The sequence below is a fragment of the Notolepis coatsorum genome (genome assembly GCF_963971535.1).
Source record: "Notolepis coatsorum genome assembly, chromosome: 3".
In the NCBI taxonomy this organism is placed as follows: Eukaryota; Metazoa; Chordata; class Actinopteri; order Aulopiformes; family Paralepididae; genus Notolepis; species Notolepis coatsorum.
Genome location: NC_140167.1, coordinates 82,179,211 through 82,202,255, shown reverse-complemented (window position 1 = coordinate 82,202,255; position 23,045 = coordinate 82,179,211). Strand labels below are relative to the sequence as shown.

The window sequence follows — 23,045 nt, the reverse complement described above, 5'->3', positions numbered from 1 at the left end:
TCTGTGTCTGTGTGTTTCTGTGTGTGTGTCTCTATGTGTGTCTCTTTGTGTGTCTCTGTGTGTCTCTCTGTGTGTCTCTGTGTGTGTCTCTGTGTGTCTCTGTGTGTCTCTGTGTGTGTATCTCTGTGTGTCTCTGTGTGTGTGTCTCTGTGTGTGTGTCTCTGTGTGTATCTGTGTGTGTCTCTGTGTGTCTCTGTGCGTGTCTCTGTGTGTCTCTGTGTGTCTCTGTGCGTATCTCTGTGTGTCTCTGTGCGTGTCTCTGTGTGTGTCTCTGTGTGTGTATCTGTGTGTGTCTCTGTGTGTCTCTGTTCGTGTCTCTGTGTGTCTCTGTGTGTCTCTGTGCGTATCTCTGTGTGTCTCTGTGTGTGTCTCTGTGTGTCTCTGTGTGTGTATCTGTGTGTGTCTCTGTGCGTGTCTCTGTGTGAAAATAGGCAGTGTAAACAATATAACAATATAATTAACTCTGGAAGGGCGGCTAGGTGGTGTAGTGGTCTAAGGCACTCGCCACCAGTGTGGAGACGCTAGGATTCGCGTGTTCGAATCCAGCTCTCCACATTGTTTTTCAGTTTGGCTGGTCGTCCGCAGTAATACACATTGGCCGTATTACGGGGAGGGAAAAAACTGAAGGGTGGGGATCGAACGTTGTGAACAAGCGACTCCTACAAGTCGGTTGGTGCGCCTGCGCAGTAGAATCAGGAAGTGTCGGGGGCAGCGTGAGCCTCCCACGCGTTACTCCTCGACACTGAGAGGTCGAGCTGCGCAGGTGAAAAGATGCGACTGCTGTTACCTCAAGTACCGGAGGGGACTTGTGCTATGTATGACTTAGTCCTCACTGCAGCCGGCTTGTGGGAGGCAAGAAACAGCGTTCGTGACAGGGGAGGGTTGAATTGGATGATACGAAATTGGGATGGGAGAAAATATAGAAAAATGGGAGAAAAAAAGTGGATCAAAAAAAATAATTAACTCTGGACATGTGTGTGTTTGTGTGTGTGTGTCTCGGTGTGTCTCTGTGTGTGTACGTCTGTGTCTGTGTGTTTCTGTGTGTGTGTCTCTATGTGTGTCTCTGTGTGTGTATCTGTGTGTCTCTGTGTGTCTGTGTGTCTCTGTGCGTGTCTCTGTGTGTGTCTCTGTGTGTCTCTGTGTGTCTCTGTGCGTGTCTCTGTGTGTGTCTCTGTGTGTCTCTGTGTGTGTCTCTGTGTGTCTCTGTGCGTGTCTCTGTGTGTGTCTCTGTGTGTCTCTGTGTGTGTCTCTGTGCCTGTCTCTGTGTGTGTCTCTGTGTGTGTCTCTGTGTGTGTCTCTGTGTGTGTCTCTGTGTGTCTCTGTGTGTCTCTGTGTGTCTCTGTGTGTCTCTGTGTGTGTCTCTGTGTGTCTCTGTGTGTGTCTCTGTGTGTGTCTCTGTGTGAAAATAGGCAGTGTAAACAATATAACAATATAATTAACTCTGGACATGTGTGTGTTTGTGTGTGTGTGTCTCTGTGTATCTGTGTCTCTGTGTGTGTCTCTGTGTGTGTCTGTGTGTGTCTCTGTGTGTCTATGTGTGTGTCTGTGTGTCTCTGTGCGTGTCTCTGTGTGTCTCTCACACACACACACACACACACACACACACACACACACACACACACACACACACACACACACACACACTCAGACGCACACACACACACACACACACAGTTTCAGCCTTGTGGTTGCTATTGGTAACTCTCAGACAGACAGCATGGCTGATAAGATAGCCATCTGCACACACACACACACACACACATGATTACATGTGCATGCCCACAAAACGCCAACGCACACACCCACCCACGCACAAGTACACTGTAGATTGTATACATACCCAAACGTCTGCAGTCCACCCAGACGCTCTCACTCTCTCCCTTCTGTTTCACTGTCTCTCTCTAAGGTCTCTCTCTCTCTCACTGTCTCTCTAAAGGACACAGTGTAATTTAACAAGGACAGTCTCAAACAAGGTGTAGGATTAGGGTGTTTTCAGCCTCATCAACCCATCATCTGCCATTCCGTGAAGTCTCTGTGCTGTGTTTTTTGTTGTTGTTGATGATGGTTAACTTATCTCACTTGGAAGTCGACCTCCCCCGTACTGGCTGTAACACTGTTTCACCCCATTAATGCATCCGTGCAAAGAATTAACCCGAAAACAGGATCTCTTTTCTTGATTTTCATAAACGAAAGGTCTCGTACAGAATGAAAACAAATTGAAAGTCTTTAAAAGGTGAAGACACTAGATTAATACTTCTATCTCGTGGTCGTGGTTGTTGCGGCCTAGTTCCCTAGCCGAAGCCTGTCCTGTTAGCCGGAGCTATCTCCTCGTGGCTCCCCTCCCCCACCCTCCAGCCTCAGAGGAGGTTGGAGGTATCTCTGCTGTCTCCTGTCAACCTCTCTCCCGGAAAAACCCACCAGCTTAAAGTCTTAAAGGGGAACTAACTTATAAATGGCCTTTTCCAGTGGTTTGCATTGTTTTCTAGCAATGTGGGGTAGTGTTGTCACGATACTGGAATTTCGACTTCGATACGATACCTTGAAAAGTATCGAAAGTATGGATATTTTCGATACCAAAAAAAATATATATATATATATTTTTTTTTAACAAATTTTGCTTTTGTTGCTGGTTGATTCTCCTCAGCTTCTCTCTGGTACTATAAGAGAAGATAAATATAACACTTTTAAAACCATTTGTTTATCTTTAGATCATACTTTTAAAAATAACTAAATTATCTAATCTAAATCAAACCCCTCTTAAAAACAAAAACCTGTTTAACCTAGCCATCTATAAAACAGCATGCTAAAACTGTGAAACAAACTCCCCTAAAGAAAGAAATACATAGCAAACATGACTCAGTTATGCAATAGTGCTGCTGCTTTTTATTTGGTTAAAACAACAACTACAACAATTTTCATGACGGCGAGAGAGAGAGAGAGAGAGAGAGAGAGAGAGAGAGAGAGAGAGAGAGAGAGAGAGAGATTTCTCCGGAGCTATGCTCGGACTCGGAGCATTTATTAATGTTACATTTTCAACAAGATTGCTGCTACTTAAACACTTCATGGAAACAGGGTAACGTTATGTCGAGTTCATACGTGTACTAGTGTAGTTAGTATGAACTCGACTTAACGTTACTCCATTTCCATGAAGTAATTATAAAGGTGGCCAGCTAGCTAGCATAAGCTAACGTTAGCTAATAGCTGTATCGTTGGCACTGCTCTGTAACAACGCTTGCAAATGGGCATCGTGGCATCTTTAGCTTTTCCCGAAACGGGGTAACGTTATGTCGAGTTCATACGTGTACTAGTGAAGTTAGTATGAACTCGACTTAACGTTACTCCGTTTCCATGAAGTAATTATAAATGTGGCCAGCTAGCTAGCATAAGCTAACATTAGCTAATAGCTGTATCGTTGGCACTGCTCTGTAACAACGCTTGCAAATGGGCATCGTGGCATCTTTAGCTTTTCCCGAAACGGGGTAACGTTATGTCGAGTTCATACGTGTACTTGGCTTTTGTTGCTGGTTGATTCTCCTCAGCTTCTCTCTGGTACTATAAGAGAAGATAAATATAACACTTTTAAAACCCTTTGTTTATCTTTAGATCACACATTTAAAAATAACTGTTCATCTCACTTCAATAATTTTTATTGCAGAACATGGTATTTTCTCAAGCAGACAGATGTAAACACTGTAATCTGTGTTGCATGTACCTGACAAACTGAACTGTTATTACAGTCATATTCCGACTTAACTGAATGCACATGTGTGTGTGGACTACTGTTACTGTACTATTACAGGTATTGAAATGAACAATGCAACTTCCTTAAAAAAAGAAAAAGAAAAATTATGAATAATTAAATATCGATATTTCGGGAAATGAGTATCGAAACCGTTTTAAATATTCAGAATCGATATGTATCGATTTTTCGATATTTTTGACAACACTACAACACAAGAAACATCACATCTTACATAATCCAACCAGGAAAAAGAAAAGGAAAATGAAAATGCATTACTGTTATTTTAAAGGAAGTTAAGTGCATTTAGTGCCCTGGGGATGTACGAACATTTTAATCTGTTGCTCTTTAGCCTGGGGAGCCTATATCTCCTGCCAGAGGGGAGGGGGACAAACTCTTCCAAGAGAGGATGGTCAGAGCTGTCTAAGATCGTCTGAGCCTTCCGCAGAAGGCTCAGACGATCATAAATGTCTGTCAAGGAAAGCTGCTGGGTCCCAATTATCTTGCTGGCCATCAGTCTCATTTAAATGAGGACACAGTCTCATTTAAACAAGGATACAGTCTCTCTCTAACAAGGACACAGTCGCATTTAACAAGGACACAGTCTCATTTAACAAGGACACAGTCTCATTTAACAAGGACACAATCTCATTTAACAAGGACACAGTCTCATTTAACAAGGACACAATCTCATTTATAAATAACACTATAAATAACACAGGTTAAAAGGTTAAGAAACTAAAGTTCCTTATAGGAAATAGGCATACACACACCTACATATACACATAGTTGAAGTATAGGCTTTCACTGACACATATGGGGGATACACATGTATATAGGAGACACACACATACGTAGCTGAGACGCACATATATATACACGTCTGAGATATACACTCACATAGGGGGCAGAGGCACACATGGATACGAGACACACACAAGAGATAGGAGTACAGTCACATACCAGGAAGATGCACACACACACATATGAGGCATGTACACATGCTTACGTGATACACGTACCCACATACATGTGTTGGAGACATGCGTGCATGCATGTTATCATGCACAACTGCATGTGTCTGGGGCGCTTTCTCTCACATGCAATATGGAGAAGGGTGGCATCCCGATAGAGGATGCAGCACATACCTGCTCGAAGGTAGTTCGGTCTACATGCAAAGTATATATATCAGGGATGTATACGCATAATGTATAGTATAGTATGTTTCTTTTTTCGTAAGTCTTTTTTTATTTTCCATGTCAGTTGTTAATGTATTTGTATGAGTCCTTTACATGTTTTGTATGTTCTTACAAAAAAGAAAAAGGCAAATCCTGGAAATTGCATATGATGATGTGGAAAGAGATGTTTTGAATATTGGAGAGATTTGTGCAAAAAATATCAAAAAAAAAAAAAAAAAAAAAACTAAAGTTCCATCTCTCTCTTGGTGGTGCTATTTTTCTCCTAGCTCCCCGCTAGTGGCCTATCTCCTCGTGGTCTTTTCTCGCTCGTGGCTTCCTTCCCCCTCCCTCAGCCCTCTGCTTGATGTGGTCGCTATCCAAACTCAACCGGCCTATAGAGCGATCTACCACTGTCTTTTTGTAATTCGTTATCTCGCTTTCATCATCTAGGCAACGGCTCTCTCTCTCTGTCTGGCCTCTCTTATTTAGATGTTGTTATAAGTACGCTAGTATCTGTCTGGCCTCTCTTATTTAGATGTTGTTGTGTACGCTAGTATCTGTCTGGCCTCTCTTATTTATATGTTGTTGTGTACGCTAGTATCTGTCTGGCCTCTCTTATTTAGATGTTGTTGTGTACGCTAGTATCTGTCTGGCCTCTCTTATTTAGATGTTGTTGTGTACGCTAGTATCTGTCTGGCCTCTCTTATTTAGATGTTGTTGTGTACACTAGTATCTGTCTGGCCTCTCTTATTTAGATGTTGTTATAAGTACGCTAGTATCTGTCTGGCCTCTCTTATTTAGATGTTGTTGTGTACACTAGTATCTGTCTGGCCTCTCTTATTTAGATGTTGTTGTGTACGCTAGTATCTGTCTGGCCTCTCTTATTTAGATGTTGTTGTGTACGCTAGTATCTGTCTGGCCTCTCTTATTTAGATGTTGTTGTGTACGCTAGTATCTGTCTGGCCTCTCTTATTTAGATGTTGTTGTGTACACTAGTATCTGTCTGGCCTCTCTTATTTAGATGTTGTTATAAGTACACTAGTATCTGTCTGGCCTCTCTTATTTAGATGTTGTTGTGTACGCTAGTATCTGTCTGGCCTCTCTTATTTAGATGTTGTTATAAGTACACTAGTATCTGTCTGGCCTCTCTTATTTAGATGTTGTTATGTACACTAGTATCTGTCTGGCCTCTCTTATTTAGATGTTGTTATGTACACTAGTATCTGTCTGGCCTCTCTTATTTAGATGTTGTTATGTACGCTAGTATCTGTCTGGCCTCTCTTATTTAGATGTTGTTACCGTAAATCCTCAAATAGAGGAGGGACCTCCGATAAAGGAGGGGCCTCTTATAATGGGGGGGGGGGGGGGGGGTGTTGATGCATTTAGACAAACACAGGCCGGTCTCTAATATAAGGTCGCAAAAAAAAGTTTTTATTTTATTTTTCGTGCCGTGATATAGAATGAGATAAACTCTTGCTAATGGAAATCAAGTGCTGCCTCCCGCTACACTGACTACCGTACATTAACGTTTCCCTAGCCGCTAGCTAACGTTGTCATAATGTCTAGATCTGTGGTGTCAGCTGGATGACGTTGACTTCGTTTGCAAACGCTAACGTTCGCTATCTATATGGCATTGGCAGACGAGGCTGGCGTTGTCCAGTTGACACATTACAGACCATGATGCTATGATAACGTTAGTAGCTAAAGCTACTGCATGTAAACAACTCGATTCAACTGAGGAAGTCGAGAAGGTACCACACGCTAAACCGTCCCCGGACCCCACAACCTAGTATAGACAGTTCCAACTTCAGTGTGTGAATTATGTTAATCCCACAATGACTCAACTGCACTCAATATTTAAATACCAATGCTAGTCTAAATAAATGTAGACAGACAATGTACGTATTAAACAAATTAAATAATAATAATAATAATAATAATAATAATAATAATAATAATAATAATAATAATAATAATAATAATAATAATAATAATAATAATAATAATAATAATAATAATAATAATAATAATAATAATAATAATAATAATAATAATGCAATAAAAGTCTGAAAATGAAGGGATTATGTCCATGAGTGTAATTTTTTTAAATTAAGGCCAGCCTCTTATATAAGCCTCTCTCTAAAAAAGGCCTGGTGCTCTTTGCAGCTGAGGTAAATAGAAGACCCGTCTTATATTTGAGGATTTACGGTATGTACGCTAGTATCTGTCTGTTCCTAAGTGTCTCAGTGGATTCCTCCTAGCGAGCGTTTCCCTATATCTATCTAATGTGATGTCTTTCTCTCTATTTATCTCTGTTTCTCTGTCTTTCTTTCTGTCTGTCTGTCTCTCTGTCTATCTGTCTGTCTCTCTGTCTATCGGTCTATCTGCTTTTATGTGTATCTGCCTGTTTGTCATGTTTGTTGTGTTGTCTCTCTTTTTTAATGTGTCCATTTGTGTTACACGTGTGTTAACGTGTTAATGTGTGTCTCTGTATTCTATGAGTTGCTCTCTACCTTGTTGCTTTGCATTTGTTTCCAAATGTTTCTCCTTTTCGCCTGTGTGTGCATATGTCTATCTATCTGTCTGTCCATCCGCCCGTCTGTTTATCTGTCCGTCTGTCTGTATATGTGTCTTTGTTTATCTGTCTTTCTTTGTTCTTGTTGCTGTCCTTGTCCGTGTGTATGTGTGTGTGTGTCTGCCCGTGTCTCCGTCTGTCTCCATCGCCCCGGCGTTATCCGTCTCGTCCCTCGTCTGCGCGTGTCTCTCTGTCTGTCCCTGTCCCTGTCTTCAGCCTTTGTGACGTTGCTGAACGGGAAGCAGGCTCAGGATGCCATACCCTCCCTCCACCACAGCTCGGTGAGGGGGCGCCAGATTACCGTGACGCTGCAGCCCACCGACTCACTGCTCTGCCTGACCAACCTGCCGCACACGTTCACCGCGCAGCAGCTGGAGGAGCTGGTGCGTTCCTACGGCAACATCGAGCGCTCCTTCCTGGTCTACAGCGAGCTGACGGGCCACTCCAAGGGCTATGGCTTCGTGGAGTACATGAAGAAGGACTCGGCCTCGCGGGCGCGCTCCGAGCTCCTGGGACGACCGCTGGTATGTTGTCGGCCGGCGTTATAAAGGGGGGGGGGGACATATGTGCTCATTGTGGTTTAACCAGGGTTTGAGGTCTTCGTAACAAGCTTAAAAAAGCCGTTCGGAAACCATCGCCCTTGGTGATGTCACAAGGGGGATACAAGTAGGGCTGCAACAAACATCTGTTTTGTAATCGTTTAATCGGTCTTATTGCTTTGATTAATCGGATATAAATGTAAATGTGGAGGGCGGGGCCGGTGTCATGAAGTGAGGTCGCACATTTGCAACTGCTCCCATAACTTTTACAAACTAACGCTTTTAATGCCCTCACTAGTCTTTTTTCCCCGTTTAATTCATGCAGTATAATATTTTTGTGACAAACATGGCAGGCAAACAGACAAATAAGCATGGTACTTCATTCGCGGTAGCCGACAGAGTACACCCTCAACCGCCAAGCATGCCGGAAAACAAGCTGAGTGGTCCTAGCCTAGCTGCTATCAAGTTGGTCCTCGTGGAGCTCTTCGAGAAGCACTTTGAGACTTACCGCCTAGCAGTAACAGCTGAGATAAGAGCGGCCATTCAACCCTCGGATGGGAAGGTGGAAATGCTCCACACGAAAACCATAGACAATACCAATGAGATTATCTCACTCACGAAAGAGGCTAGCCAGCAGGACCAACGTTTGCAACGCGTCGAGCTGGACCTAGCTACCAAGCTAGCCGAGCTAGCCTAGATTTAAGCTAGGCTCACCGGAGTTCAGTCTCGAAAAAAAACGGAATAACATAAGGTCTACCAGAGGACAATGGGTCAGAAGATTGTCATTGTCAGAAGATTTCTCTTACGACAACCACCTTGGAAGGTCATAAGAGAAAGTCGATGACAATTACACCCGGATTCACCAATGCGTGGAGAGGGTGTCTTAACTCGCCAAAATGATCACAGCTGCGATGCCCAGAATGAGAAACGTCATTTACAAACTTGAACGTGCGTTCCGTTTACTTCATTTGCATACAGACACGCCTGTCCAGCTCATTATAATGCGAGGGCCGTATTCAACAGGTAGCGGAAGCGCTTTGCGATGTATCAAAATTAGATTCAAATGTATTATCATCACACAGCACACTATATACCTATAGTGGAATAGACTGTATTAATGTTCCATATTTATACCATCTGGTTGCGCGCTCCTGGCCGTGCACCTGCCGCAACGCGTGTGTGTGCACTGAACAGTTGGCCAGGCAGGAGCGCGCAACAAGACGGTATAAATATGGAATATTAATACAGTCTATTCCACTATAGATATAGCCACGCGATTAGCTTTAGTTCTTATTTATTTTTTTGTGTAGTGCTATTATTTATTTTCTGGCATCAAATGCGTCCTTGAGGCATGACTTTAAATATAAAATGTAATTTTTTATCATACAAATATTGTCATATTTATTTAAATTATGATTAATTAAGTCCAAGGAGGCCTGTAGAGTTGACATGAACAAAATCACTATGATTCCTCCCAAATAAAGCCCTTAACCTCTTCCACCCGTGCGGTCCATCGGCGGACCGCAAATGACATCACGTCATAAATCAATTGGAATTTTTCCGAACTACACTTCCCAAAAGCCTCTATGGGGTTTCAAGCTTCATACAAATTCATATGAATTTTTTAAATATGGTTATCGAACATGTCTACAGCTAGGCCAAGTTAAGTTGGCCACGGTCTGATACTTTCATTGTGGCAATGCTAAGCTAAGTCAACCAATTAAGCCACGCTTGTGCAGGCTAAATCAAATGTGTTCTTTTATTAAGCTAAAGAGTTATAGGAGGCAGGTTACATTGAATAACGAGCTCATGTTGAGTGGTCCCAAGACAACTATATTTCAATTACGATGGTTCATAGTTGAACAGATTGAACAGACACTATATTGAAGCTAAGCTAAGTCAACTGAGTTCCTTCATGTTATGACCATCAGCCTGTCATCAGACCATCTGTCTGTCTGTCTGTCTGTCTGTCTGTCTGTCTGTCTGTCTGTCTGTCTGTCTGTCTGTCTGTCTGTCTGTCTGTCTGTCTGTCTGTCTGTCTGTCTGTCTGTCTGTCTGTCTGTCTGTCTGTCTGTCTGTCTGCCTGTCTATCTGTCTGTCTGTCTGTCTGTCTGTTTGCCTCTCTGTCTGTCTGTCTGTCTGTCTGTCTGTCTGTCTGTCTGTCTGTCTGTCTGTCTGTCTGTCTGTCTGTCTGTCTGTCTGTCTGTCTGTCTGTCTGTCTGTCTGTCTGTCTGTCTGTCTGTCTGTCTGTCTGTCTGTCTGTCTGTCTGTCTGTCTGTCTCTCTGTCTGTCTAACGTGTGCTGTTCTACAGGGGGATCGCTCACTGATGGTCCAGTGGATGGATGTGAACCAGCTGGGTCAGGAGCAGCACCTCCACTCCAGGAGTCTCTGTGTGGACAGACTGCCTCTGGACCTCTGTGACTCAGAGGAGCTCACACAGCTGTTCTCTGAGACATACAAGCCTGTGTTCTGCCAGGTAAGGTCTCTCTCTCTCTCTCTCTCTCTCTCTCTCTCTCTCTCCCAATCCGGCCCTTCTTCCAAATACAATAATTTGTGTGTATGTTAGGGCTGAACGATTAATCGATTTTAAATCGAAATCGCAATTTGAAATGATTCGATTAGCAAATCGCAAAGCCTGCGATTTGGGATACGTTATACAGCAAGTCTGATTCAAGGTTTTTTCTTCCGTGCCAGTCATGCTCACTAATCATAAGTGCTGTGCTCTCATTGCTCACCAGTCAGAAGTAGCCCAAGGTAGCGACGTATACGCCCAACAACAACAGCTTGTGAAATGTCCTATTTGGTTGCATTTTGTGACCCGAAATAAGTCCCTGCTTTTTTTTCACACTGTTTCTATGTGCAGTGAAAACAATGCGTCTAACAAGCTTTTCATCCTCGTCATTCCTGATGCCCACGTTGGGGTAAACTAACGTTAGCCGCTAGCGCTAACTAAGCTAAGCTAGCTAACCCTGCTCACAGACAGAGAAAACAGTGGAGTTCCAATAGTGAGGAAAGGGTGGGGGGGTTGGCTGAACCCATCTCTCTCTCCCTCCCTCGCTCTACTGTATGTTCAATTAACGTTTAAGTAGCAAAACGTTACACTATGAAAATTAACTGGATAGTTGATGATAATAAACATTTAACTTCATAAGCTGAAATATTCTAAAATCTTCAATATAGTGTCCCATATCTGGTCTTTTGATGTCAGAGGAGTTTGATAGTATTTACTGAGGATTGCCAGATAATGTTGATATTTAAACATAAAAAAATTTGAATACATAATAAATGTGTACATAATCATGCAACATAAAAAAAATTGTTGTAGGAACGGTTTGGGAGAGGGAGGTAGGGAGGACTTTTAGGTTGTGTGTTGTGAAGTTTAGACTTTAGAGTAAAGTACCGAAAAAAGGTACTGTTGGGTATCGGTATCGATTCCCAGGTAAAAATAAACATTTCCAGGCTCGGTGTCCCGAGCAGACCCACCACGTAGGCCAGATGCAAGCCACATTTTACAATAAACCAAATTTGATCGCAAGAATATATCAGTCAGAAAAATTGCAATTAGATATTTTCCCAAAATCGTGCAGCCTTAGGGTGGGATCCACAAAGGGTTTGCGCGGATTTTTCCAACGCAAAGCCAGTGCATATCGCTCTGAAACTCTGTTTGTACCCATTCTGCAATCTGTTAATACAATTTTCATTCATGCGCAGGTGATTGATTGAATGAACATTTTATTAACAGATTGCAGAATGGGTACAATACAGTATGGCTCAATACACACAATTATTAAGGGGATGCAGACCAGAGAAAGACTTTTGTCTTGTTTACATCAGGGTCCCCCCCCATTTTCATCCATTCTTTGTGGATCTAGCCCTGTGTTGTTGTTGTGTCTGTGTTCGCGCGTGACTTTTGAATTATTGTAAACACAACATAGTACTGTGATATTATATTATTATTTTTATATTATATTATATTTATTATATTATTATTATATGGTATGAAGCTGTAAGGTGCACTTGAGCTGACCATTATGTTAAAATAAATATGAAGTTTGGAAGGGGGCAGGAAACATACGTTTTCTTCATCCTGCTCCTTTTCGGCCATGGGTGTATCATGTAAAAAAAAAAGATAAAAATAAGATGTGATATTGTGCAAAGATTAACTGTACCCCCATGTACGAAACAAAATAAAATGAAATGAATGAATGAATATTCTGATATATATCACATTCTGATATATATTTTTAGTGTAAAATAAATAAATTAATGTAAAACTAAAATGTTTAAATAATTTAAAAAAATTAAGCGGAGGTGTGAACCCATTAATTAAGATTCGAACGCCAACGTAATGAACGAAGGTCCGAACGTTCAAACGTTTGGGCTAACACACACACACACACACACACACACACACACACACACACACACACACACACACACACACACACACACACACACACACACACACACACACACACACACACACACATGCCAGTCTCTGCTGCGTGGTCAGGGTAACCCTACACTGCAGGTGAGAGGTGCTGATACCTGGAGCCACAGCGGTCAGCTCTCCTAGTGACCGTTACCATGGTGACGTCTGCAGAGTTAGATAGCAACTGACTACACGCCAGTGTTGTAGTCGAGTCACTAAATCTCGACTCGAGTCCCCAGTGTTCGAGTCCAAGTCCATGTCAGAGTCACCAAAGAAGAGCCCGAGTTGAGTCCGAGTCGATTCCCCATTACCCTAGTCTGAGTCCGAGTCCAAGTCATCAAGGTTGAGTCCACTCCACTCTGACAGAGCTGACATAAAAAATTATAATAAATGGTCTACATTAAACATAACTGACACAGCGGTCACCATTTCAAAGCGAGTTTATTTACTTTGCCATTAATATAGCCATCAATATCTTATGCCAAATGATTAGGGCATATTACAAAAACATTTAAAAATAAATAACTGTATCTGAGTCCTCGTCTGCACCTTCTGAGTCCGAATGCAGTCCATGCTTGAGTCCAAGTCGAGTCACGAGTCCTGAAAATCAGTCCTTCTAGTCCTACAACACTGCTACACGCGATTATGGGTTACATAAACAGATTACGAAAAATAAGTAACCAGCAATCAGCCTCGGATTATGTTTGGAAAATGTGTAATTAGATTATAGTGTGAGGAGAATTCAGCAGCTCTTTGGAGGACGATGGCGGTTCTAAAAATAATGCTCTTTATTCACAGTTAACTAAAACCCAGGCTTTTCAGCAACATGCTTTATCAGGGTTACATTAAAGCATTAAAACCAAGGTGTTTCAGCAACATGCCTTCATCAGGGTTACATTAAAGCATTAAAACCAAGGTGTTTCAGCAACATGCCTTCATCAGGGTTACATTAAAACATTAAAACCAAGGTGTTTCAGCAACATGCCTTCATCAGGGTTACATTAAAGCATTAAAACCAAAGTGTTTCAGCAAGACATGACTCTCAAGGTGTGTTCATCTATTGAATGAGAAGACAGTTAAACTAATATTACAAGCTTTAGTCCTATCCCACTTGGACTATTGCCCAATAATTTGATTGATCGCTTCAAAGCGGGATCTGGAGAAACTTCAGCTCGCTCAGAACAGAGCGGCGCATCTCGCCCTCCGCTGCTCTGTGAGGAGCAGTGTTGGGGGAATGCATGCCTCTGTCTTGGCTTAGAGTGGATCAGAGGCTGGCATGCAGCCTTGTAACATTTTTGTTTAATATTTGTAAAACTGGTAAACCTAAGTCTTTGTGGTCAGAACTAGAACCCACCAATACTAGACATGGCTATGTCACCAGACACGCCTTGGGTCTTCATTTCACTCTACCTCTACCAAGAACAAATGCACTTAAGATAACCGTAATGTATAGAGCTGCTGCATACTGGAATTGTATACCTGTGAATATAATAATTATCAGCAACAAATTTACTTTTAAGAAAAAGTTTAAAAACGCTGTTATGAATAATGAAATACTAGTATATACTAGTATACTATAATAGTTGAGTTATTGATTTATCTAGTTAGTATTGTATTTGTGGTTGGGGCCTTTTTGTGTTGTGATTTTGCAGATATTGAGAATGTACATAACCTCTTGAGCCCTAGCCCTATTTTCTGAAAATCCGCCTAAAAATACATACCTAAGTAAATGGAAGATTGCTCCACTTCTACAAGGTCCATTTGCATGTTCTTGGTATCTAGGGACATCTATGGATCTCACGGAATGTATTCCCAGTGTCCGAAATATTGTGTCTGTTACTAGGCTTGAGTAAATTGTAATGAACCCAAGGAGAATATATATTTTTTTGTATCTTTGACGGTGAATAATACCATGCTAAAAATTACCAGACATGGACAACTGCCACTGAGCTCGTTCAGCACCTTCTTCAGATCACGTGTACAAAAGATCTAAGCAAATTAATAAAGGGAAGATGATTAAACAGAAGGTTTTGTAGATACAGTACTGAATTCTGCCATCCGGACACATGCAATTTGAAATATAATTATAGAATATAGAATATCAGGCCTATAAATGTTGTGGCCAAGTCGCACATCTATGGTTCGGGTCAAATCTCCTCTTTCCAATTGCAGAGTTCAACATAGATTTAGTATCACCAGGCGTGCAGCAAAAAACGTGAATGAAATCTACTGTAAGTACAGTTACTTTTTTATTTTGTAAATTTCTCCGACATTTTTCATCAGATTGCAACGTCATTTTTGCTAGACGTTCACAGAAAGGTAGAGAAACTAACTGCGTTCTAATTTATGCCAATAATGTTCAGGTTTGTGGGAGAAAATCCAGAAAAACAAGATAAATAAAAAAGTAAATCCACAAGTCAGATGATTGACAGGAGCTGGCTTGAGCTGTGTAGTGGGTAGTGGGTAGCCCTGGGTCTCCTCTCCTCATATGACTACAAACAAAATGGTGGCGCACATTTCCTAGCATCTATATTCGCCTGTTTCCGAATAGATTTCCAAAACTCATATTTCACTAATAACACTTTAACCTATTGGTAAACAAACATATTGCTGAAAATATATACTTTGACTGCTGTTTTGACAGGGTTAGGGTCTTTACTCTTGGGGAAAAAAAGAAAAAACATTAAGAATACAATTAAATGTAATATATAAACTAAACTAAAAGTACAATAGAATATAATATGGGACAGGGCTGTACAATTGTGCAGGATGTAGTAGAGTATATACACTAAATTAGAATACAAATACAGTGGAATAGAATATGTAGCAGGGCTGTGCAATTGAGCAGTATTGTGCAAAAAGTATGAAGAGTGTCATGTTCAGTTGTATGCATGTGAACCCCAGAAAGAACAGCCGTTGCCTAGGTGACCGCTAATGAGGATCCGAATAAAAACTGCTAAGATACACGATAACGGTTATCAGTATCTGTCATCTACTGTATTTCCAAGTTTAGCTCCACCCCTCTGGCCCACTCCCACACACAAATCAATACACCCACATCAGCCTGATCCCATGACGCTTTGTGGGCGTCGGGCTCATGTTGCCTCACTGTGCATAGCCAGCAGCCATTGACCTGCGCTACAGCTGTGTGTGTGTGTGTGTGTGTGTGTGTGTGTGTGTGTGTGTGTGTGTGTGTGTGTGTGTGTGTGTGTGTGCGTCTTGAACACCCATGCGTGTGTGTGTGTGTTTTTTTTTGTTTTTGTCATGAACACCCGGATGCGTGTGTTTGTGTGCATGTGTGTGTGTGTCTTGAACGCCCATCCGTGTGTGTGTGTGTGTGTGTGTGTGTGTGTGTGTGTGTGTGTGTGTGTGTGTGTGTGTGTGTGTGTGTGTGTGTGTGTGTGTGTGTGTGTGTGTGTGTGTGTGTGTGTGTGTGTGTGTGTGTGTATGTGTTCAGAAGTAGCTTTTGAACCTCACTAAACCCACACAGATACCTTATATCATCAGATACCTTATATCATCAAATAATATTCATGTTTTAAAGAGAGTGGGCAGCTTCACCAGTCAAGAGAAAGAGAGAGAGAGAGAGAGAGAGAGAGAGAGAGAGAGAGAGAGAGAGAGAGAGAGAGAGAGAGAGAGAGAGAGAGAGAGAGAGAGAGAGAGAGAGAGAGAGAGAGAGAGAGAGAGAGAGAGAGAGAGAGAGAGAGAGAGAGAGAGAGAGAGAGAGAGAGAGAGAGAGAGAGAGAGAGAGAGAGAGAAGAGAGAGAGAGAGAGAGAGACAGAGAGAGAGTGAGGGAGAGGGAGGGAGAGAGAGAGAGAGAGAGAGAGATGAACAGACACGTACACCACGTAGCAGTTTTTATTGTTCAATTGTTTATTCTGATCTCCATTAACCTAGTCATCAACAGCTATTCTTCCTGTGGTCCACATAGAACAAAAACATACATACATACATACATACATACATACATACATACATACATACATACATACATACATACATACATACATACATACATACATACATACATACATACATACATACATACATACATTAATTCTTATTTACGATATTTGACGGTAATTTTTATTAAATTTTTCATTAGAAAGTACAGTGTGGTTTTACATGTTTTACATGTCTTTTATTTTGTAATACAGTTGTTGTCATGGATCCATGACGGTATACCTTCATATTCAGTAGACCTTCATATTCAGTAGACCTTCATATTCAGTATATCTTCATATTCAGTATAGCTTCATATTCAGTATAGCTTCATATTCAGTAGACCTTCATGTTCAGTTCATGTTCAGTAGACCTTCATGTTCAGTATAGCTTCATATTCAGTATAGCTTCATATTCAGTATAGCTTCATATTCAGTAGACCTTCATATTCAGTATAGCTTCATATTCAGTATAGCTTCATATTCAGTATAGCTTCATATTCAGTATAGCTTCATATTCAGTATAGCTTCATATTCAGTAAACCTTCATATTCAGTATAGCTTCATATTCAGTATAGCTTCATATTCAGTAAACCTACCTGCCCTAAAAGGGACACTGTCATACAGCAGCTCGTAAACATATTATATATTATAAACAAATATTCGAATAGTCTAAGGTCCACCACTGCGAGTTTCGGTCACCCACCACACCAGAAATGATATTTTAAACAGCATTTCAGTGGGAACACCATTGTTCCTGTGTAGCAAGATGCCGTGCAGGGCAGCAGCAGCACTAAAGGACAGACAGACAGACAGACAGACAGACAGACAGACAGACAGACAGACAGACAGACAGACAGACAGACAGACAGACAGACAGACAGACAGACAGACAGACAGACAGACAGACAGACAGGACAGACAGACAGGACAGACAGACAGACAGACAGACAGACAGACAGACAGCATATGCATCACTGAGTAGCGTGTAGCCCCTCGACTCACCTCGGTTTCACCTCACATTCCTCAAATGCAAAAACGCTGTTTGACTTCAGATGAGGTTTGCTTAGAGATGATGCACCTCTGAAAGTTCCTTTTAAGGTCATGACATCATCGCTTCAGATTCTAGTTCTCATGTTTCTAGGAGAGAGTTCTTTGTGTTCATAAATGTACTGCAAACGGTCAGTGATCACAGGAATAATACTTACTTTTATCCACTTTTTCTCCCATTTTCTATATTTTTTTCTCCCATCCCAATTTCGTATCATCTAATTCAACCCTCCCCTGTCACGAACGCTGTTTCTTGCCTCCCACAAGCCGGCTGCAATGTGTTCTAAGTCATACATAGCACAAGTCCCCTCCGGTACTTGAGGTAACAGCAGTCGCATCTTTTCACCTGCGCAGCTCGATCTCTCAGTGGCGAGGAGTAACGCGTGGGAGGCTCACGCTGCCCCCGACACTTCCTGATTCTACTGCGCAGGCGCACCAACCGACCTGTAGGAGTCGCTGTCCACAACGCCCGATCCCCCACCCATCAGTTTCCCACCCCCTAATACGGCCAATGTGTATTAGTATGAACGACCAGCTAAACTGAAAGCAATGTGGAGCGCTGGGCTCGAACAGGCGAGCCCAGCGTCTCCGCATTCGTGGCGAGCGCCTTGCCCACTACGCCACGTAGCCGCCTGAATAATACTTATACTTACTTGGATGGATGGATGGATGGATGGATGGATGGATGGATGGATGGATGGATGGATGGATGGATGGATGGATGGATGGATGGATGGATGGATGGATGGATGGATGGATGGATGGATGGATGGATGGATGGATGGATGGATGGAAAGATGGATGGATGGACAGAGGCATGGATGATAGATAGATTGGTGGATAGATGGATAGATGTAGCGATAAGTGGTTGAGAGTCAGTAGTTACTGATGTCAGTGCTTGAGAAAGGTTTTGGTAAAATGTGTACCGGTAAAAATACAGCGTGGTTTATCCAAGATGGCCGTCCACTTCGATTCAATTCACTTCAGAGTCACAACAACGGACTTCTTCATCAACTCTCACCACCTTTCCCCACTCTCACCCGCTCGGCTGCAGTCTCTTTCGGAGCGGACGCTCGTTGGCTACAATGGTGATCAATAATTTTCGCCATCAGCGGTGATTGGTCAGTTCTAGACCATTCAGAAGGTGACACAAGAAGAGGAAGAAGTCCATTGTTTTGACGAGAGCCTCTGAATGTGTGAGAACTGGAGTCTGGAGCACAGCCCAATTGCTGAATACACGAGAAGAGAAAGGAGCGGTTTCAAGGGTGTTTAATGGAAATTGAGCAACACAGGAATTGGGGGGAAATAGAATGGGGTTAATGTTCTGTCCTGTGGCTGCCACGGCGGCAGTGAGCGAGCAAGCGGTCCTGGTGCTTGTCGGGGGAGCTGCTGGGTGGCAGCGGGGTGAATAGGTGTTCCTCTTCGGGAACAGGTGACGTCCAGACAGGGGACGCTGGAGCTGCTGGGTGGCAGCGGGAGATTAGGTGTTCCTCTTCTGGAACAGGTGACGTCCAGACAGGGACGCTGGAGCTGCTGGGTGGCAGCGGGAGATTAGGTGTTCCTCTTCGGGAACAGGTGACGTCCAGACAGGGGACGGCGGTCCCTTTGGGGCACAGGAGAGAAACGGGTTAGAGTAAGCCAATACGCGGAGGGTGTCTAGCAGTAGAGCTTTCGGCAGAGACGTCGTACCTGGGCAGTGGTAATTAATACCACGACAGCTTCTGGTCAGCGTCGAGGTGTAGATATAGTCCCCTCATCAGGGGAGGATAGGGTGCAGCTGGGGAGAGTGGGGTGCTTGCCCGTGTGTGAATTAGGGGGATGGAATACAGCTGGGTGAATGAGGGTGAAGGAAGGGATGACTGAAGAAAGAGAGGATGATGAGGAGTGCGCAGTGGATAGAGAGGGGGAAGAAGAGGAGCGTGTGGAGGACGTGAGGGGAAAAGGAGGGGGAGTGAAGTAGGCCCGTGCTGTGATTATGACAGAATGAATGGGAGTGGAGGGCCATTTTGGATAATCATGCAGAATTCTTACTGGTACACACATTACAAAAACCTTTGTAAAACATACATTTTCTGTGGGATTTTTATAAACGTTGGACCTGTAATACATAAGACTTCAGGCTATGGAACCATTATGTTTTCCAGCTCCTACCTCTCAGCTGGAACTTAAAAACAGGCATCTGGCAACCAGTACAAATTCATTTTAAAAAAAGTTTTCAAACCTCTGTTACTATTTCATTAGCACTCAAAGTGATTTTTCAATTTTATTGTCTAAGAAACTTCAGAATTGTACCTTTCAAAAGAGACTCATGCATGTGCTATAAGTATAAAGTATAATAAATCGCAAATTACTTTGGGTATGATATCATCATAAAAAAAAATAAGAAAATAACCCCATTTTGCCCGATGCTTAACACAATCGCTGCCACGCAATTTGAGCATCTTTTAGCTCTACTGTCTGCCAGCGCTGTACGCCTATGGAGTTGCTCACCTTCTTTGCAGGGCTATAACTTTTTAAATATTATAGCTATATCGACATTACTATGGCCCATTCAACATCGGGTATCTATCGTTCCGGATGTGGGAACGTTATATTTTTCCATTCATACATTGTCGTTTAATACCGTCGTGAATATAAGTATGTTTTTAGAGTGGTTTGCAGTAATTCCTAGAACGCGAGTTATAGGCCTCGATGCATATTATACATAATCGATTTGCGTTTCGTCCCTATACACGCTACACAGTGCCGTCTGGGAGAAATGCGAGGCCCTGTGCCTTGTTATTATTTTATTTATTTTTATTAATATTTTTTTTTAAATAATAGCACTGCCCGAGGCTGGGCATACAGTCAACATATTCTTAAATAATAGCGCTGCCCGATGCTTGGCATATGATACAGTCAACGTATTCTTAAATAATAGAGCTGCCAGAGGCTTAGTGGCAATGCACCTGTACAGTCGTACACCTGGCAGTAACAGGGAAAATGCATAAAACACCCCTGGAACCTGATAAACAAGCTTAAAGCCAGGTTAATTTTTCAAGCACGACATGCAGATTTGCAGTTTTGCCTTATTTGAATCGAACTCTATAAGCTTAGTACACCTGTTGCATGATGCAACACACCGAGTGAAAGAGAGAGAGAGACAGAGAGAGACCGAGAGAGTGCGAGAGAGAGAGAGAGCGCGAGAGAGTGCGCGCGAGAGCGCGAGAGAGAGCAAGAGAGAGAGAGAGAGAGAGAGAGAGCAAGAGAGAGAGCGCGAGAGAGAGAGAGAGAGAGAGAGAGAGAGAGAGATCCACGGCGGGAACAGAATAGATTGCATTAAAAAACTCACCAAACGTCCAAGAGGAAGGAGACAACCGTGGAGATGACAAAGTTCACCAGTCCATATTGTCCCCCCCGTTGGGATGAACTTGGGAGTCTGTTCCTAGTTTATCTGCCACACGTTAGCACTCGATAACGTAGCTGACGCTAGTTAGCTGTCCCTGCCTTTAGCTAAGCCGACATGGCTAGCCTGACTGAACGTTCTAACACGCAACAACTTTCATCTTCAGTCCATCTGCCGAACGTCCTCTTCATCTTGGCATAACCTAATCACTATACTTGGTATTGATAAGCTTACGGCACGCGGCGTTATTTCTTCTGCTCCGATGCTGCACATTTGGTTTTCAAAAGTAGGATGCTCTTGGCCAAGACATCCACTCGCTCGCGTGGATATCGCCGAATAGACCCCGTACCTGTACCCCCTCCCCTCGTGGATAATACCGGTCTTCTTCACATCTCTCTACCGACTACCAGACCGATGCCAACCAGCTCCCCCTAGTGTTAGTCCTTCCACGATGCTTTGCAAAAAAGTAAACAGGTCATTGAATGAAACCAATAGTATATCTGCAGAGCTGCAGAGCCCGGAACACTATTCTACAAACGTGTCTAATGTGAAATATATAAGCATGTAAGCAAAACTAGATTTTAGGTCTGTAATGGAAAGCGATTGTTAACACAATCGCGGCCACTGCTATGAGTCTAATTATTCTCAAGAGGACCGGGAAATGTAAACAGACGTGGGGCTGTTTGTACAGCTAAATCTATACTTTATAATATTGCTATCTGGATTTGGTCTAGTATATTTCCTGGAAGCCGAGATACAGTATAATAGCTAATAACGTTAAATCCAATGGCATTTCGGTTATAGATACGCTCCAGTTAAAACTCAAACTGCATATGATCGGTACGATCCTCCTATGCATGAAAGGGGGGGGGGGCGGGGGACGTCGTTTCTGATTATCGATTACCAATAACCGCGTTAGCCTCATTAGCATCATAGGCCGAACGCCTGGATGGCTTTCAAAACAAGGCCCGATCGGGATGTACTTTACGTGAAAAAGATCTTACCGTGGTCCGGTGGGATGTCCCCGAGCATTTCCCCATTATCGATCGCCATCTGGTAGATCGATATGTCCATTGGCTGATGATACATCCCCTTATTGCATGGTGAAATCTGTGATCCAAAACGTAATCCAAGCTACAGGCTACACATCTAGAATCCTGCTAACTGAAATCTCCATTGAAAGTAAAAAAAAATACTGATCCGTTCAGCCACAGGGCACACTGCATTATCGCGATATCGCCCCTAAGAGGATCTGGCCGGTATTGCACCTAGTCGAATTCGAGTAGGGTAAATCTGCAGTGCCGCTCGGCGACCTTGAATAGGTTATTAAAATGGAATAAAAGCAATAACAACTTCCCACGGATCTATCCGTGCTTCTGTCCACAACGCATGGATTCGAAACACGGATAAATACGTGGCCCGTCCCGAATGTGTTAACATTCTATTTATTTGTATTTTTATAAAAAAATATATATATATATTAAACTAAATAAGACTTGTTCACATCTGGTTGGACCCCGACTGGAGGTGCAGGTCAGCGCAAGAGAGATATATAAAAACTAAAAGGAGAATACCTTCAAGAGAAAGAAGGGACCACACACTCCTCAGGACTGGTTTTAGCTTTTTTATTGCACAACGCGTTTCGCTATCTGCTTCCTCAGGTCCCTTGCGACGGCCCTGACGCTACATAAAAAAATTCAAACGCATATGATCGGTATACATTATGCTCCATCATGCGTGAAGGAAAGTAAATAAGTAAGTAAGTAAAGTTTATTTATATAGCACTTTTCACAGAGACAACTCACAAAGTGCTTTACATACAGCAGAAATTAAATAAAATATAAAATATAAAAATAAAAAGCAAGAACCATTCAAGAGATAAGAGACAGAACAAAAACACAATGCATCACAGAGAAAGAAAACAAAAACAAAAGACATATTTTATACTTGGAGGAGAAGCTCAAACATTACCCAAAGGCCTGGTTAAACAGTAATGTTTTTAGCTGATTTTTAAAAATGTCAACAGACGCTGCAGCCCTTAGGCCACGAGGAAGGGCATTCCAGAGTCTAGGTGCTACAGGGGGGGGGTCGTTTATGATTCCTTGATTGTCAGTAACGGCTTTCTTTAGTACAACATCATACGTTGATCAGATGGATTACAATGAAATAAATGGACAATCGAGCTGGAATTAACGTTAGATTCC

The 23,045-nt window shown here is 42.5% G+C and overlaps 1 protein-coding gene across 1 annotated transcript in view; it reads left to right on the top strand.

The window, feature by feature from the left end:
- Nucleotides 1–23,045, top strand: part of raver2 (ribonucleoprotein, PTB-binding 2) — a gene marked incomplete at both ends in the record, with an annotated part of 209,468 nt that overhangs the window by 129,967 nt on the left and 56,456 nt on the right. The window contains 3 exons of the mRNA XM_084311267.1: nt 7,709–8,016; nt 10,344–10,508; nt 10,771–10,786. Coding sequence (XP_084167393.1) covers nt 7,709–8,016; nt 10,344–10,508; nt 10,771–10,786 — 489 coding nt within the window. The remainder of the gene's footprint in view (nt 1–7,708; nt 8,017–10,343; nt 10,509–10,770; nt 10,787–23,045) is intronic.